Here is a 15,000-nt window from a genome sequence, read left to right as displayed (position 1 = left end):
AATGTCATGTGCGTTTTTCAGACAACTTAATATTCTCTCTCTCTCTCTCTCTCTCTCTCTCTCTCTCTGCAGCCAGAGAATCTTTTGTACTCCACTATGGATGAAGACTCTAATATAATGATCAGCGATTTCGGTCTGTCAAAGATCGAGGACTCAGAGAGCGTAATGTCTACAGCCTGTGGAACACCTGGCTACGTTGGTACGAAGAAAAACACAGATGCACTGTGCTTAGGCTGTTATGGATGTCTTTTCTATTGTTTTTAGTTTCTGAAGGGCCAAAAATATTTACTCCCCTCCCCTCCTCCTCTCTTCTCTCCTCTCCTCTCACTTCCTCTCCACTCCACTCCACTCCACTCCACTCCACTCCTCTCTTCTCCTCTCAGTTGTGTAATCTGTGAGTTTGTCGAGCTCGCTATTGAAGTGAGACAGTGTCAACTGTTAGGGCTTCAAAAGCAATCTCACCTCTTCCCTCTGCACTTTGATGTTGCCTTAAGACACCTGAAACTTGAAAAGTAATTGCAAACTAAAGAGAACACTCTCTCTTTTTTTTTCTTTTCTCTCTCTCTCGCTTTCTCTCTCTCTCTCTCTCTCTCTCTCTCTCTCTCCCCCTCTCTCTCTCTCTCTCTCTCTCTCTCTCTTTATCTCTCTCTCTCTCTCTCTCTCTCTCTCTCTCTCTCTCTTTATCTCTCTCTCTCTCTCTCTCTCTGTCTCTCTGTCTCTCTCTCTCTCTCTCTCTCTCTCTGTCTCTCTCTCTCTCTCTCTCTCTGTCTCTCTCTCTCTCTCTCTCTCTCTGTCTCTCTCTCTCTCTCTCTCTCTCTCTCCCTCTCTCTCTCTCTCTCTCTCTCTCTCTCTGTCTCTCTCTCTCTCTCTCTCTCTCTCTCTCTCTCTCTCTGTCTCTGTCTCTCTCTCTCTCTCTCTCTCTCTCTCTCTCTCAGCTCCTGAAGTCTTGGCGCAGAAACCGTACAGTAAAGCCGTGGACTGTTGGTCTATAGGAGTCATTTCTTACATTCTGTGAGCATCAGCTGCTCTGTGTGTGTGTGTGTGTGTGTGTGTGTGTGAGTAGCATGCAACTGACTTCAGGTCTGTGTCATCTTTATAAATCTTTCAGTTTGTCTTTGTGTGCGAGATTGTGTGTGTGTGTGTGTGTGTGTGTGTGTCTGAGTAGCATGCAACTTTATGATTTCAGGTCTGTGTCATCTTTATGAATCTTTCAGTTTGTCTGTGTGTGCGAGATTGTGTGTGTGAGTGTGTGTATGTGTGTGTGAGTGTGCATTTGTGTTTTTCTCCCTGTGTATGTAGCATGCAGTTGAATTTTTACATATCAAGGTTCATTTAACTGAATGTTTATGAGTCGAAACTTTATTAATCTTTTTGCATGTGTGTGTGTGGGTGTGTATATGCATGTGAGAGAGAATCCCCAAGTACATGATTATCCCATATATAATTATGCATATGCTTTCTATGCAGGTACATGTATTTGCCCAGCAGGCATGCAGAACATTGTGTTTAACCAGAGAAATCCAGTCTCAGTGTGTGTTTTCCGTCCTCTGTGCAGGTTATGTGGCTATCCACCCTTTTACGACGAAAACGACGCCAAGCTGTTTGAGCAGATCCTAAGGGCCGACTATGAGTTTGACTCCCCGTACTGGGATGATATCTCTGAATCAGGTGAAAAAACAAAAAACAAACAAACAAACAAACAAAAAAACTCCTGTCCTCTCAACTGTGTTTTCAGATTTTGCCTTCACGCATCAATGCTAACGCTGCTCTGTTTGGTATTTGGCAGGCTAGATTAAGTGTCAGCTTCGAATATTGATCTAGACATTTAAAATTATTGTGACTGAATATTTGTTTTTTAATGTGAGGATAATGAAAAAAAAAACTGAAAAAGAACTCAGTTCACTTTGTATTCACACTGTACCTTCACACTGATGTGTTACCGCTCCAGCTTCAGCTCTGTATGAGTTCACTTTCCGTTCACATTACCGTCTATCACTGGACTTTTTTTTTTCACATGAAATTCTGTGTGGTAAAAAGGGCCCAAATGTGAAAACACCCTCAGTTTCTCTTCTGTAGAGATAATACAGAGAGAGAGATACAGCATTCAGTGGTGATCTCTTTTGATTATATCCCTCACAGCTAAAGATTTCATCCGTCACCTGATGGAGAAAGACCCCTCAAAGAGATACACCTGTGAACAGGCACTGCAGCATCCCTGGTATGGTTACATCCTCTTTACTCTAACCTCCTCTGTTCATCTCTCTCCCTCTCTCTCTCTCTCTCTCTTTCTCTATCTCTATCTCTCTCTCATTCTCACTTTCCAAGGAACACCATCTACTACCAACAGTACCAATTCATATCTCTTTTCCACACCTTCATCCTTCTCCCCTTCTGACAGGTCTGTTAAACATGTCCCCCTTTGCCTCTGAAACACGACTTTGTGTTAAGTTAACACATGCTCTAGGAGGATTTCTCTGTCTGTCTGTCTGTCTGTCTGTCTGCCTGCCTGTCCAACTCTCTCTCTCTGTCTCTGTCTTTCTCTCTCGCTCTCTCTCTCTCTCTCTCCCTCTCTCTCAAACACTTCATCTATAAGTTAACTGCTCTCTTTTCTCTCCCTCTCTCTTTGTGGTTTGAAGGATCTCTGGAGACACAGCACTTGATAAAAATATTCATGAATCCGTGAGTGCTCAGATCAAGAAGAACTTTGCCAAAAGTAAATGGAAGGTGAGTGCGGAGTCACAGACGGTGTTCTTATGGGACTAACCCTCTCTGTTCCCACATCTCTTTTCAATCCAGTGCTTTCGTCCCTCACGCTACCTCTCCATCTCTCTCTGCTACTAAAAGAAGGAAAATCTATAACTAAAAGAGTGCCTGTCGAAAATGATCAGTATGTATTTGCAGTGCGATTGTTTTTATTAATCTGTTAATCACGTGACATTTTATTGCTTACAGAGTTTAGTTTTATTGTCATTTACTAGATAACAATGTGGACATCATTATCAGTAATGAAATTCTTGGGCTCGGGGCCAGCTCAGCTTGCACAATGTAGTAAGTAGATAATAATAAAAGAACAATAAAAGGTAAAATATAAAAGTAATATAAAGAGATATTTAAAAAAGGAATATATATACATACATGTGCAATAAATAAATAGATAGAGGAAAGACTAAAATACTGTGTTTTTAAGATCAGAAATATGTATCGCGGTGTCACGAGGATGTGAGAGTATATGTTTGTTTTTATGAATCTGTAAATCATGTGAAATTTAACTGGTTAAAGAGGTTACTAAAATACTTTGTTTGTAAGATCAGAAATACCTGTTGCAGTGTTGAGTGTGTGAGAGTATGTGTTTGTTTTCATAAATATGTACACGGTGAAACTGAAAAGGCTGAAAGCTGAAAATGAAACTGAGAAGTTGAGCATATGTGCTAAGGAAAGTGCAGTGTTTCTGTTTATTTACCTTTCACTGAATTATTATCAGCAGTGTGACTCATGGCCCTGATATGGGTAATATATTTAATAATGTAGAGAAACCACAGCGGCCTATGTGGCTCTGTTGTTGTTGTTGTTGTGTTGTTGTTGTTGTTGTTGTTCTGGACCAGTGGGAGTCGGGTGAAAAGTGACTCTGGATGTGAACTGAGAACTGAGTTTTCAGTGACTCTGCCCAACTCTCTCCGCACACACACAGCAAGCTTTTAACGCCACGGCCGTGGTGCGGCACATGAGACGCCTGCAGCTGGGCACCAGTGTGGAGGCTCCCAGTCCCATCACCCCTACAAGCCCCTCTAACAGCCACCTGCTCCTGCCAACCAGCCACCCAGAGGAAGGGGAGGACGAGGGAGAGGAGGAGGATGGTAAGGGTGAATGAACGAATGATCAGACGAATGAAGGAATCAGTGAACGAATAAAGGAATCAGTCAGGCAGTCGGTCAGTCAGTCAGTGGATCAATCAATCAATCAATCAATCAATCAGTCAATCAATCAAATAATCAATTAATCAATCAACCAGTTGTTCACTTGTCATTCAACAGGCCAAGTGTTATGTCAGTTTGATTATGACATAAGCGTTGGATTGTGACGTAAAAAACGGAGGGAAATATGCCTATGCAGGTTGGCTGTTGTGGAAGCTTAACAAACTGAATCTCTGTCCGTCTCCTCAGAGCCCCAGGGGGAGGACAGTCGCCGTGGTAGCGCAGATCGGGACAGCCTGAGGAGCTGCGGATACTGCTGTCGACCAGCCAGCCGGATCTGAGCCAGTCCCCGCTTACACACACACACACACATACACACGCTCACACTCCAACCAGACATACACAAAACCCACTCACCAGTCCGGCCCGAAATACAGTGCTATTCTCCTAGTGTCCACTAGAGGATGCTGTTTTCAACAGAGAGACGGAAGGTGCCGGGAGAGGGATAGGAGTAAGGCAATGACGTGAAGACCTTTTTTTTCAGTTGCTAGATAATTTATATATAGTCCCCACCCCCCAGCCCCTTCTCCTTCTCATACCCCATCCAAAGAAATCTCTAATTGTATCCATTTTGGAGGTAGTGATTCGGGTCTCTAGGCACACGATAGAGAAAATGGCATTACACCTGTACCTTAAAGAGAGACTCAGTTTGTCTTACACAGAGAGTGGCTCTGAAGGAGTGTGCTCTGTTTATGCACATAATAAAGCTTACATAACTGAGTTGCATAACTGCACACCAAGATTGGCTTAATTAGCTATCAAAGAGAGAGACAGAGAGAGAGAAAAAAACAAAAGACAAAAACAGTTGATCCCCTTTTAACCACACTCTGTTGGTATCAGCTCCAAAACATTACGCGGTTGACTGTGAAGCCAAATTCACCTTAAAAGTGAAAGTTACGTCCATATGAGCTGTGAATATTTCCTAGTTATTCCAGTGGTTTTCCTCGCCTTAAACTGTATCGCTTAGAGTCCGGGATCCTTTTCTCTGCATGTAAGGTCTACGTGTTGGTCGTGAGCCTGGTTGTCTGTTGCACTCTGGGTTTTGTAGTTCTGTGCCAGGCTGGCTTTTGGGATTTGTGAGTCAATGTAAGGATCAGCTCTGGTGTAGAGAGCACTGCATGCATGTCTGAAACTGTGATTTAACGTGTTTGGAATCCGCTGGAGATATATTATTATACGGCCGTTCTGTTACCAAAGGCTCAAACTGCGATCCTTGAAGCACCGCCTCATATCTCGTCCATTATTAAGGCGCGACGTCGGCCGTTACACGAATTGAGCTGGTTTTCTGAGACTCAGAACAGTGTAGCAAAGACGTGTGAAGGTTAGGGCAGGCATTGTCTGTCAGTCTGTCATTATCACTGGATGATAGACCTTGGACCTTAATCGTGAACTTTGACATTGAGCAGGAGTTAGGAGGAGATTCCCTCACTTCCTTTCCAGTTAAAAAAAAAAAAACGCATCTTGATAGCGATATATGTTAACGTGACATATTTCTCGTCAAACCTTCGATGGTCTCCTTTGCCTCTTTCCCTGCCCTGACCTAATGTTGTCCAGTATGACAGTGAATCACCACATGACTCTCTCTCTTACTGGGACACCCACGAGATCTTGTGTCAGTGAGACTATGAGAGATATCTAAACTTTTAGGGGAACAATAAGATCCCATGTTTGTGTTTGAGAGAGATTTTATGTTCAAAAGTGTATGTTCAAGAGACGGTGAGTTATCTCAGGTTGAGAGTTTTAAACCTTTGTGACTTGGAGGGAGATCTCAAGCTATGATGAGAATGAAAGAGATCTCTTCTTCTGGAAAAGCAGGTGGGATTCTACAGTACGCGAGAGTATGAGAAATATTAATGTACATGTGACACTAAGAGATCTCATTTAGTGAGACTGTGTGAGATCTCAAATTTGTATGCTTGGCCTGACAGTACTGTGTACCTCAGCAGAGGACGTCTTATGTCTGCATGACCTCGTTAAATATGTTTACATGAGCGATGATCAATATACATACATGCATACATACAATGCGCACACACACACACACACACACACGTATATTTATATATGTGTGTGTGTATGTATGTATGTATGTGTATGTGTGTGTGTATGTGTATATATATATGTACACATACACTTGAATGGTATGCTATTCATATCCAGATGTTAAAGCAGTAATAAAACATAAAACATATCTGTAACATATGTACAATGCGAGGCTGAAGGTTAAATGTATTTTGGTACTGATGGAGCTCATCTCTGGACTGTACCCTAAATTCACTTGACTTTTGACCTTAATGTCATACCTCTTCCTCAGTTCTTAATAGATGCTATTTTCTTGTACAAAAGGTTTATTTGGGGCCAGTGGAAAGAGGACCTCAGTAGTGGTCTCGTCTGACTAAACATGTACCCGGCTCTTCATTTTATCAGAAACCCCATAACCAAATACATAGTAAACAAGGAACTTAGCTTTTTATTTATAGGGGAGACATGTCAGTTTGTGTAAGCACATTTTAAATGGTTTCTGTTAAAATAAATACAAAACACCAGCCAATAATTACTGAGGAGGATCAAACTCTTAAAACCAGAACAGGGACCAGAACCGAGAGGCTCTTCCTTCATGTGAGTGTAGTGTGTATTTTGTCTCTTTATTTGTAGTTTTGTTCTGAGCTGTGTTTTCAACTCCTTGCATTCCGGAACTTCTTCATTCTAGAATCCTCAGATATGAGTCAGGCAGTTAAGAACCTGGTTGAATTCTTACAGTCACTCTAAATGTGTTGTATCACAGTATGATCACCCTAAATTTATTACAGTGTATCAAGCACAGTCATCTCTCACAGCTACACCTGTATATGCCCCTGTGAATTATTACATTCCTTCTTAACACAACCTGAACTCCAGCACTGGGTAAAAAGCAACAGAACTAGCACATGAAGTCTGACCCTATCCAATTTAAACGTAAATTACTGTATAATTATTTATAATTGCACTTGATCAAACAGTTCATGTTTGATGGACATGTTCAAAACTGATCTCTAAACCACCAACGGGGGACCAGATAAATGTGAAATTTATAATTAGAGTCTGTTAGAACCACACATGGTTGACCCAGCGTCCCTCTCACGCAGTGATTCTAACTGACCTCATGCTGTGTCCAGCCCCCAAAGATGAATCCTTTAGAGTAGTGAACGACCCAGTCAGAAGCAAGATTCAGCGGACAGCCAAGTGTTGTGACCGCGGTTAAAAACTGAACCAGTCATTGAAGGAAATGTAAACACACCAAGGCCTAAACAGAACAAACTGAGGATAACTACTTTAACAGTTTGGTAGTCATAAGGTTTTCATCTCTCCGCCCCCTTATGCTAATACGGTCATGTGGGCTGACTTTACAATATGGCCACTGTGGCACCTCTAGGTTGTGTCTGAGACGTGTCATCAGATGGAGTGATTTGATTGGTCCTGATGAAGAATGCTCTGCACTGTCTTAAACCAAGAGCAAGAAGACTGAAAAAACGATGAAGTATAATCACTGTTATCATAGTGCAATTTTTGTGGGTCTGTACACCTCAGTGGAGGGTGATATATGCAAAGTGTGAGAGAAGGGCTTGGTAGCACAGTTATCCACACCCCTGTTTACTTCACGTTTTTTGGCAGTAATTATTCTGGTCTGTCAGATAAACGAATGCCCCAAAGCTTAGATACCGTTTTCCCTTTGTCTAATTTAGTTGTTGAGCTTAATGTATCTTCAGCCAAAAAAAAAAAAAAAAGCAAAACACGGCAAAAAAGAAAAAAAGAGGCAATCGTTCATTTAAACAAAGTTTTAAAAAAAATGTGTAATATATAATTATGTACTGTATGCATATATTGTATATCTTCTTTTTTTTTGTAAAAGCTGTTTTTTGAGCTACTAATGTATGGATGCAATGCATCATGGGATATTGATTAACATACTGTATGGCGAGCCACTGATTTGTACCCTTTGCGGATATGGTAGCAAAATATGAAAAATAAACACCCCTTGTCTATGCATTGTGTGTTCTGTAATGTTTCTATAAAATGACAATAAAGTTCACATTTAAAAACACTATGCAAACACAGACTGCGACTGGTGTTTTCAAGCGGACAGAAAAGTCGGCGTGCGCTCACAGGCAAAAAAAACTATTTGTACTCCATCAGTAACTTTGAATGTATTCATGTGTCAAGTACACACACACACACACACACACAGATTTGCTTTATGTACGATCTATGTGTTTAGAATTAGCTAATGTCAGAGACTGACATGTTCAAAGGCTGAATGAATAAAGAAGATTGACGTGACTGGTACCAAGCTATATGACTGTCAGGCAAAAACGGCAACACCTGCTGGTTAAACAGGTTTCCGACAATTCAACACGGTAAAGAAAGACAAAGGAAAAACGACAACAACAAAAGAAGATTAAGAAGAATGAATTAAAGGAATGCATTTATTGTTAAATCCTTTCATTTCATTAGAATTATATATCACTGTTTCACTGTCTATCTGGCACGAGAGCATTTGTTACGTGGTAAACGATGAGTGTTGTTTTTCATGTGATATGACTATCATTACATTTCTCCATAACATTATGTGTTCAATAATTTACATCCAATGACTTAAGGCGAGGTTCGTAGGATAAACAGTATCTGCTAAGGCAACGTTCGTACGATCAGTGTCAACTCAAGGCCACATTATATGTGAGATGCACCTTGGAAGTAAAAATAAATTCATTACAGACAAGACAAACAAATATATTCTCCTCCTCTTAGTCAGTATGTACATTTAGCCTCTTAATGCTCCAGTAATGACTATGTATGTAAACTAAGATATGAGGGGAAAAAAAAGGGCATTTGAAATGGCTAGAGCTGGGAGCATATAGTCCTTATGGTCCATAAGCAAACTTATTTAGTTTCTTTCTAGAAAAATGCATAATTCTGAGAATTGTTTCTGTGAGAAAACACATTTGTCTCTACATTCCTCCTCTGGCTCCTCTAGAGAAACATAAAGTGCTGAAAAATTCAGGTTTGTCGTGTTACCGTGCGAATGTTACTTCACTACAATGAAGAAAGAAAAAAAATCAGGTTAAATGGATATTAAAGGTGAAACACTAGATGAATTCCATTCTAACACAAAGCGGCTCTGTTTTTGTCTCTCGTTCATAGCAATTATCCCGTACCTTGCTTCCTTGGAAAGAAAAAGAAAAAAAAGACGGCATGAAATCAAACTGGACCACTCCCCTTACACACACACACACACACACACACACACACACGCACACACACACAGTGTCTCAAGTAATGTCATTCCACATCTACAGTGCTGTGTAAACAGACTGACGGCTCACAAACGTTCAGGTGTTTCCTTAAAGCCACACCACACTTAATCCAACAGCTCACACATACCACGCCACGTCACCCTTTGACACCGCTGTGCCTTGTCGACCTCATTAAGCGATAATGTCTATCGTTTAGAGACGGTGACTCTAAACCAAGTCCTCAAGCACCCTTTACCCTGACTACACACACACATTTGTTTTGTCCCTGTGCCGACACGTGCGACGGTCACGTGACCCTCTGCCCAGCTGACCCATGTCTGTCAAAGCAAGGCTGACATGATAACATGCAGGAACCTTGAGAACTGGGTTTAGGAGCACGGCCTTCAGTCTTTCCTACCGGAGCATATATAAAAAAACTCTGTGGTTAGTGTGCGTATCTGACGGGGATCTGTATACATCCCGGCATCGAGTTATTCACATTTTGAACCAGGGAGGCTACAGTGTTAGAAACAGTGTGCGGGGGGAGGGGGGGGGGGGCAGATAGCGTCGAACTGCACGGCCCCTGGTCAGCGACGCGCTGGGAAGAGGACGTATTAAACCTGTTTCTCCGCCGTGAGCGTGACGGCAGTCCTCTTCAGGCTCTCTTTGACGCGGATAAACTCCGGAGCTTTCTCTGTCCTCTCTCGCGCGTCCTGCTGCTCTCTCTCAAACTGGGGAGGAGGAATCAAACTGTCAGTCACTGATCAATGTTGTTTTACCGCTGACGAAAACTTTTTTGCGGTGACTCAAACAAAACAGTCGGAGCGGCATGAAACCTGTTATTTAAAATGCTACATAAAAAAAAAGCCTTCGGCTTTTTTTGAAGCAACTATTCTAACAATGATCTGTAATTGAGTATTTTGTGAGCAGTTTGAATTAACAATACCATAAACATTTAAACTTTTGCTGTTTTCATGAGTGATGGCCTCATTCTATGCATATAATTCTCACGTCAGTCACCTCCGCTCCAGAGAGCAGTGGGTAGTTCTCCTTCCACCATTAGATTCAGATTATTAGATTCAGATGTGTCAGATTAGGAACAGGGCAAAAATCTGCGGGAATATGAAAAGCAAGGCCCTAGCTAGATTCTACCTAGATTGTAACATATTCTGTTATACTAAAGCTACCTCACAAATGCTAGTAATCTTGCAGAATAACCCAGTGGGAGGGGGTGACTGACTCTAAGGCATTTCCATATATATCCTGCTTACAGACTGCAGTATGTGCTGTTTACATTTAAAAGCTATCCATTTAATTACACTGTAAAGACATTTTTCACTGTGAACAAAGTCCATAAAAAGAAAAAAAAGAAAAAATCAATGCCTTGAGTGAGGAGTGAGGCGGCCGTAGCAGCGCTGAGCTGTACCTGTTCCAGTCTCTGGTGTCTCTTCAGGAGCTCCTGTTCCAGAGGAGTAGGCCTCCTTCTGCTCTCCTCCTCCTCTCTCTCCTGCTTGAGGGCCTGAGCTCGACTCCTCTGCTCCAAAACACGCTGCAGCTCTGGCTTCTCCTCCACACCTGCTCCCCTATCACACACGAGAGCTTGTCTTCAAATTCTCTGAACACACTTTCTCTCTCCCTGTCTCTCTCTCTCTGTGTGTGTATGTGTATGTGTGTGTGTGTGTGTGTAGATGTATGCTATATAATCACTGAAACATCATCTTACAGACTGTTGTCACACAACTTAAAATGTTTTTCGTTGCTGATTGTACACGGTTGTGGCCCATCATGTGCAACAATGCCTTTTTTAGTTAGCATGTGCATCACCCACAAGGGGGAGCAGGACACACACTCACTGTAGTCACTAAGGGAACGCCAGCCCTCTAATGCTAAAGCCAAACCAGAGGCCAAAGCTGAAAGCCCACAGAAACCTGCAAGAACAGATAGGACTGCTTTACTACAAGTAGCAGAGTTCACGGGAAGGTTGTTCACCTCTTGTGAGTAATGAGCAGCTCTCTGTGAAGCTCTCTGTGGCTCCTGGACGTTTTGGCGGGGATCAAAAGCTTCTTGGGTCTGATGAGCTCCTCGTAGCTTTCGTCTGCATGTTCTCGCAACAGCTGGGCATGGTCCAAATCCTCCTCTTCCTCTCTCTCCCATCTCTCCTCCTGACCCTCCAGTGGGCCCAGATCAGACGCTGAGAGAGAGAGTGCGAGAGAGAGAGAGAGAGACAGACAGACAGAGACACGGACAGGCAGACAGACGAAAAAGAGGGATTTCGTCACTCTTTGAGTCACCAGTCCAGTTCCACAGGAAAATCAACAGTCACTTAATGTCTGAGCCTAATGCTGAGAGAGCCCAAGTGCAGGAACAGAACACAAAGTTCAACATTTCAGGGAAAAACTAAAAACTAAAAAAACCCCCTCCAAAAAAACAAACAAACTATAAAGGCTGGAATGTAAAAAAGCTGGAATGTCACTGAACACTGTCACTGGAATGTCCTAAGCGGTGACACGTACCGGGTCCGATCAGAGGCTGCTCACATACGGAGTGTGTGTTTTGGCTTCTGTGATCTGTCTGAGATGGATGGTAGCACATCAGTGAGAACGCAGGTAACGCCATCAATGAAGTCCACTCTACCACTGTAGATAACCTGCTGTGTTCAATGGCAAACTGGAAACATACACGCTGTTTACAAGAGTTCATTAACAGAACTTGAGTCACAACACCGTACGTACTGTTACGGTCTGATATGCCTTGTTAATGCGGAACATTAACTTGGGGGCAAGTGTTTCCATGACTGCGGCAAGTCACTATAGAATTTCTGTGGTCACTCCTTTTTTCTGGTTTCCTTGGTGACTGAGGGTGTGGCTGAGAACAGGACAATTTGGACCAAGTTCCTCCAATGAAAACCTGAGCGGTAGGGCTCGTGTGTGGGAGGAGGTTTTATTTGGTTCTGCGCGCATAGCTGTGGGAAAGGTGACGTGCCTAGTCCCAAACGCTCGAGGGGACGATCTGTGCAAACGCATTCACGGGATTAAATATGAAAAGAACAAACTGGTTTGTCAAGGAAACGTTCTGTCATCAAGGAAGAGAAGCACAGGAGGACTTCCTCCGCCTCTTGCTCCTCTCGGTCCTCTTTGTGCTCTGTGTGTACAATTACTTTCACGAACAAACTGCACGGACTGATCAAGCCAGTATGTTTGGTGACAGTGCTACTCTCCCTGTCCTGTTTGATAACAATATATGATCTACATCAATCTAAATGAATGTGGCATTGTTCTATAGACACACACAGCGTCTCACATAGACACACACAGCGTCTCACAGAGACACACGCAGCGTCTCACATAGACACACACAGCGTCTCACAGAGACACACACACAGCGTCTCACTCACAGAGACACACACAGCGTCTCACAGAGACACACACAGCGCCTCACTCACAGAGACACACACACAGCGTCTCACAGACACACACACACCGTCTCATATAGACACACACAGCGTCTCACAGAGACACACGCAGCGTCTCACATAGACACACACAGCGTCTCACTCACAGAGACACACACACAGCGTCTCACAGAGACACACACAGCGTCTCACAGAGACACACGCAGCGTCTCACTCACAGAGACACACGCAGCGTCTCACTCACAGAGACACACGCAGCGTCTCACAGAGACACACGCAGCGTCTCACAGAGACACACGCAGCGTCTCACTCACAGAGACACACACACAGCGTCTCACAGACACACACAGCGTCTCACAGAGACACACACAGCGTCTCACAGAGACACACGCAGCGTCTCACATAGACACACGCAGCGTCTCACAGAGACACACGCAGCGTCTCACATAGACACACGCAGCGTCTCACAGAGACACACGCAGCGTCTCACATAGACACACACTGCACATCTCTCAGCGCAAGACCCAAACTTTCACAGTTATGGTTCAAAGCTGGAGATGAAGTGAACAAAGACTCAGTGTAAGAAGTGCAATGTGTGGCAGAACAAGAGGGGCATTGTGTGTGTGTGTGTGTGTGTGTGTGTTTGCTCCACACTGGACTAATCAGAATGAACTAAAATGCCCTTGGAATACTGCCACCTCATTACTGACCCTGCCAAACAATCTTTCACTTTGTGTGTGTGTGTGTGTGTGTGTGTGTGTGTGTGTGTGTGTGTGTGTGTGTGTGAAATTTGTTTGCTTTCTAAAATTTCATTGTTGCTGAGGGGTTGAGTACAGCCCCTTGGTCTGAGCCCTCAAAACCACAAAGTGAGCCAGAGGTTAATGGAAAATTCCTAAATAAAAATAAATAAATAAAAATAATCATAATGAATAATAAGTGAATAAGTACGTAAGTAAGCAAATATATGAATAAATAAATAAATGAAAGGGCGCCATGCGGACAATTACGAACGCTGAAGATCAAGCCTGCACGCACTATTTTGGCTTTGGGGGGGCGAGAGAACTACGGCATGAGTTCCTGACTCTGTAATCATTAAGAGGCAGTTGTCGCACACGTTTAATATAAGTGAACATTTTACGTATGGAAGCAATGCTGGCAGTTTTAGCTTCTCGTTCCTCTGTACCTTCTTCAGTTCTTCTCTCACACACATGCTCCGTAACCACAGCGTACACCGACGAATAATCTCACGCACAACATTCTTATTTTCGCGCGACAGGTGACGGCCATGTCGACCATTCTCAAATGGACGGGCATATACCTCGCGCGACCGTTAGCTCTCTGCAGCGGCATGATTCTGTTTAGTGACAGCGCTATGAGGAAACTCTTTCCACGACGAGATTGACTGATGACTAATAGAAGCCAAAAATTCCATTTCAGAGTGAATACATTAATCACTCTTCTCAGAACTAGGTCGGGGTTTGCAGTCGGTTTAGAGACTATACAGATTATATAAATGACAAAGATTACAAAGGCATATTTACTACGATAACCAGCTTAACCTGCACTCTGCAAGCACTGTTTAATGCTGGCTCAGATCCCAGTGTCTCTGATAGGAGAGTTTGATTTCAAGATCTGGTAGAAAGATTTCTGTCTATATAAACTCTTAACACTTACACTGATAAAACTAATACTAATATATGTGTGTGTGTGTGTGTGTGTGTGTGTGTGTGTGTATATATATATATACACACACACACACATTATAAGTTTTTAATGGCACATAAATCGAAGTTTGGGGAACTACAAGAGCAACTGTGAATCATCCTATGAATACGAAATGGCCTAGAATAAGAATCTAATACCCCAAGCTAATAAACTTACTGGCAAACCCTGGTAGTTTAGCCATGCTGAACGTTAAACGAAATTAAAAGACAAAAACACAACATAATAAAAAAATTGTGAGCTGGATACGACATGAATTCGGTTTGAAACTTTTGGAATTGTGGATTATTTCTGTGCAGACTGCACACACTTTACGATTTTGAAAAACTAGTTTGAGGCCATGTTTTTTGTTTATCAGATGCTTTAAAACAAACTGCAAAGGAACCATTTTTCAGCTGTAATTACACAAATCAACAAAAAGTCTCATATCAACCACATTGCTATTAAATCACTGATTTTAACTGATCAGTTATTTTAAGTGTTGTAATGTAACTTGTATTGCACACTAAAATCACAATACTGTTTTTAAGCACAGTTTTTGTTTTTTAAAGAATTTGTTTAAAATAGTATCACAAATCAAAATTCACTGCATTTCTTTCCATCTATTTCCTGTCAGAAAGAGACT

The 15,000-nt window shown here is 42.5% G+C and overlaps 2 protein-coding genes across 3 annotated transcripts in view; one reads left to right on the top strand and one right to left on the bottom strand.

Annotated features, from left to right (window-relative positions):
* camk1a (calcium/calmodulin-dependent protein kinase Ia) overlaps positions 1-4,252 on the top strand; it is an 18,577-nt gene extending 14,325 nt beyond the window's left edge. Inside the window, exons 5-11 of one of the 2 annotated variants that reach the window (XM_030776856.1) lie at positions 73-199; positions 936-1,011; positions 1,556-1,668; positions 2,140-2,218; positions 2,637-2,724; positions 3,689-3,854; positions 4,161-4,252. In XM_030776856.1, coding sequence (XP_030632716.1) covers positions 73-199; positions 936-1,011; positions 1,556-1,668; positions 2,140-2,218; positions 2,637-2,724; positions 3,689-3,854; positions 4,161-4,252 — 741 coding nt within the window. Of the gene's footprint in view, positions 1-72; positions 200-935; positions 1,012-1,555; positions 1,669-2,139; positions 2,219-2,636; positions 2,725-3,688; positions 3,861-4,160 lie in introns of both variants that reach the window. The other variant, XM_030776854.1, reaches the window with a different exon arrangement.
* Positions 4,253-9,855: 5,603 nt separating this feature from the next.
* On the bottom strand, positions 9,856-14,559 carry LOC115815446 (actin-associated protein FAM107A). The gene is made up of 4 exons (XM_030778402.1): positions 14,535-14,559; positions 11,231-11,432; positions 10,668-10,824; positions 9,856-9,972 (listed from the first exon to the last, which is right to left on the bottom strand). Exons 1-4 carry the CDS (start codon positions 14,557-14,559, stop codon positions 9,856-9,858), a joined length of 501 nt encoding a protein of 166 aa, XP_030634262.1.
* Positions 14,560-15,000: the final 441 nt, after the last annotated feature.

Source organism: Chanos chanos, chromosome 6 (assembly GCF_902362185.1).
Source record: "Chanos chanos chromosome 6, fChaCha1.1, whole genome shotgun sequence".
Taxonomy (NCBI): Eukaryota; Metazoa; Chordata; class Actinopteri; order Gonorynchiformes; family Chanidae; genus Chanos; species Chanos chanos.
Note: the sequence above shows the minus strand (reverse complement) of the source record. Positions and strands in the feature narration are given on the sequence as shown.

Coding starts and splice junctions, on each gene's coding strand:
- LOC115815446 (XM_030778402.1), bottom strand. CDS start 14,559: ATGGCTAAACTACCAGGGTTTGCCA. Junction 11,433..14,534: donor TAAACTACCAGGGTTTGCCA/GTAAGTTTATTA, acceptor TCTCTCTCTCAG/CGTCTGATCTGGGCCCACTG. Junction 9,973..10,667: donor GACACCAGAGACTGGAACAG/GTACAGCTCAGC, acceptor CCTCCTCCCCAG/TTTGAGAGAGAGCAGCAGGA.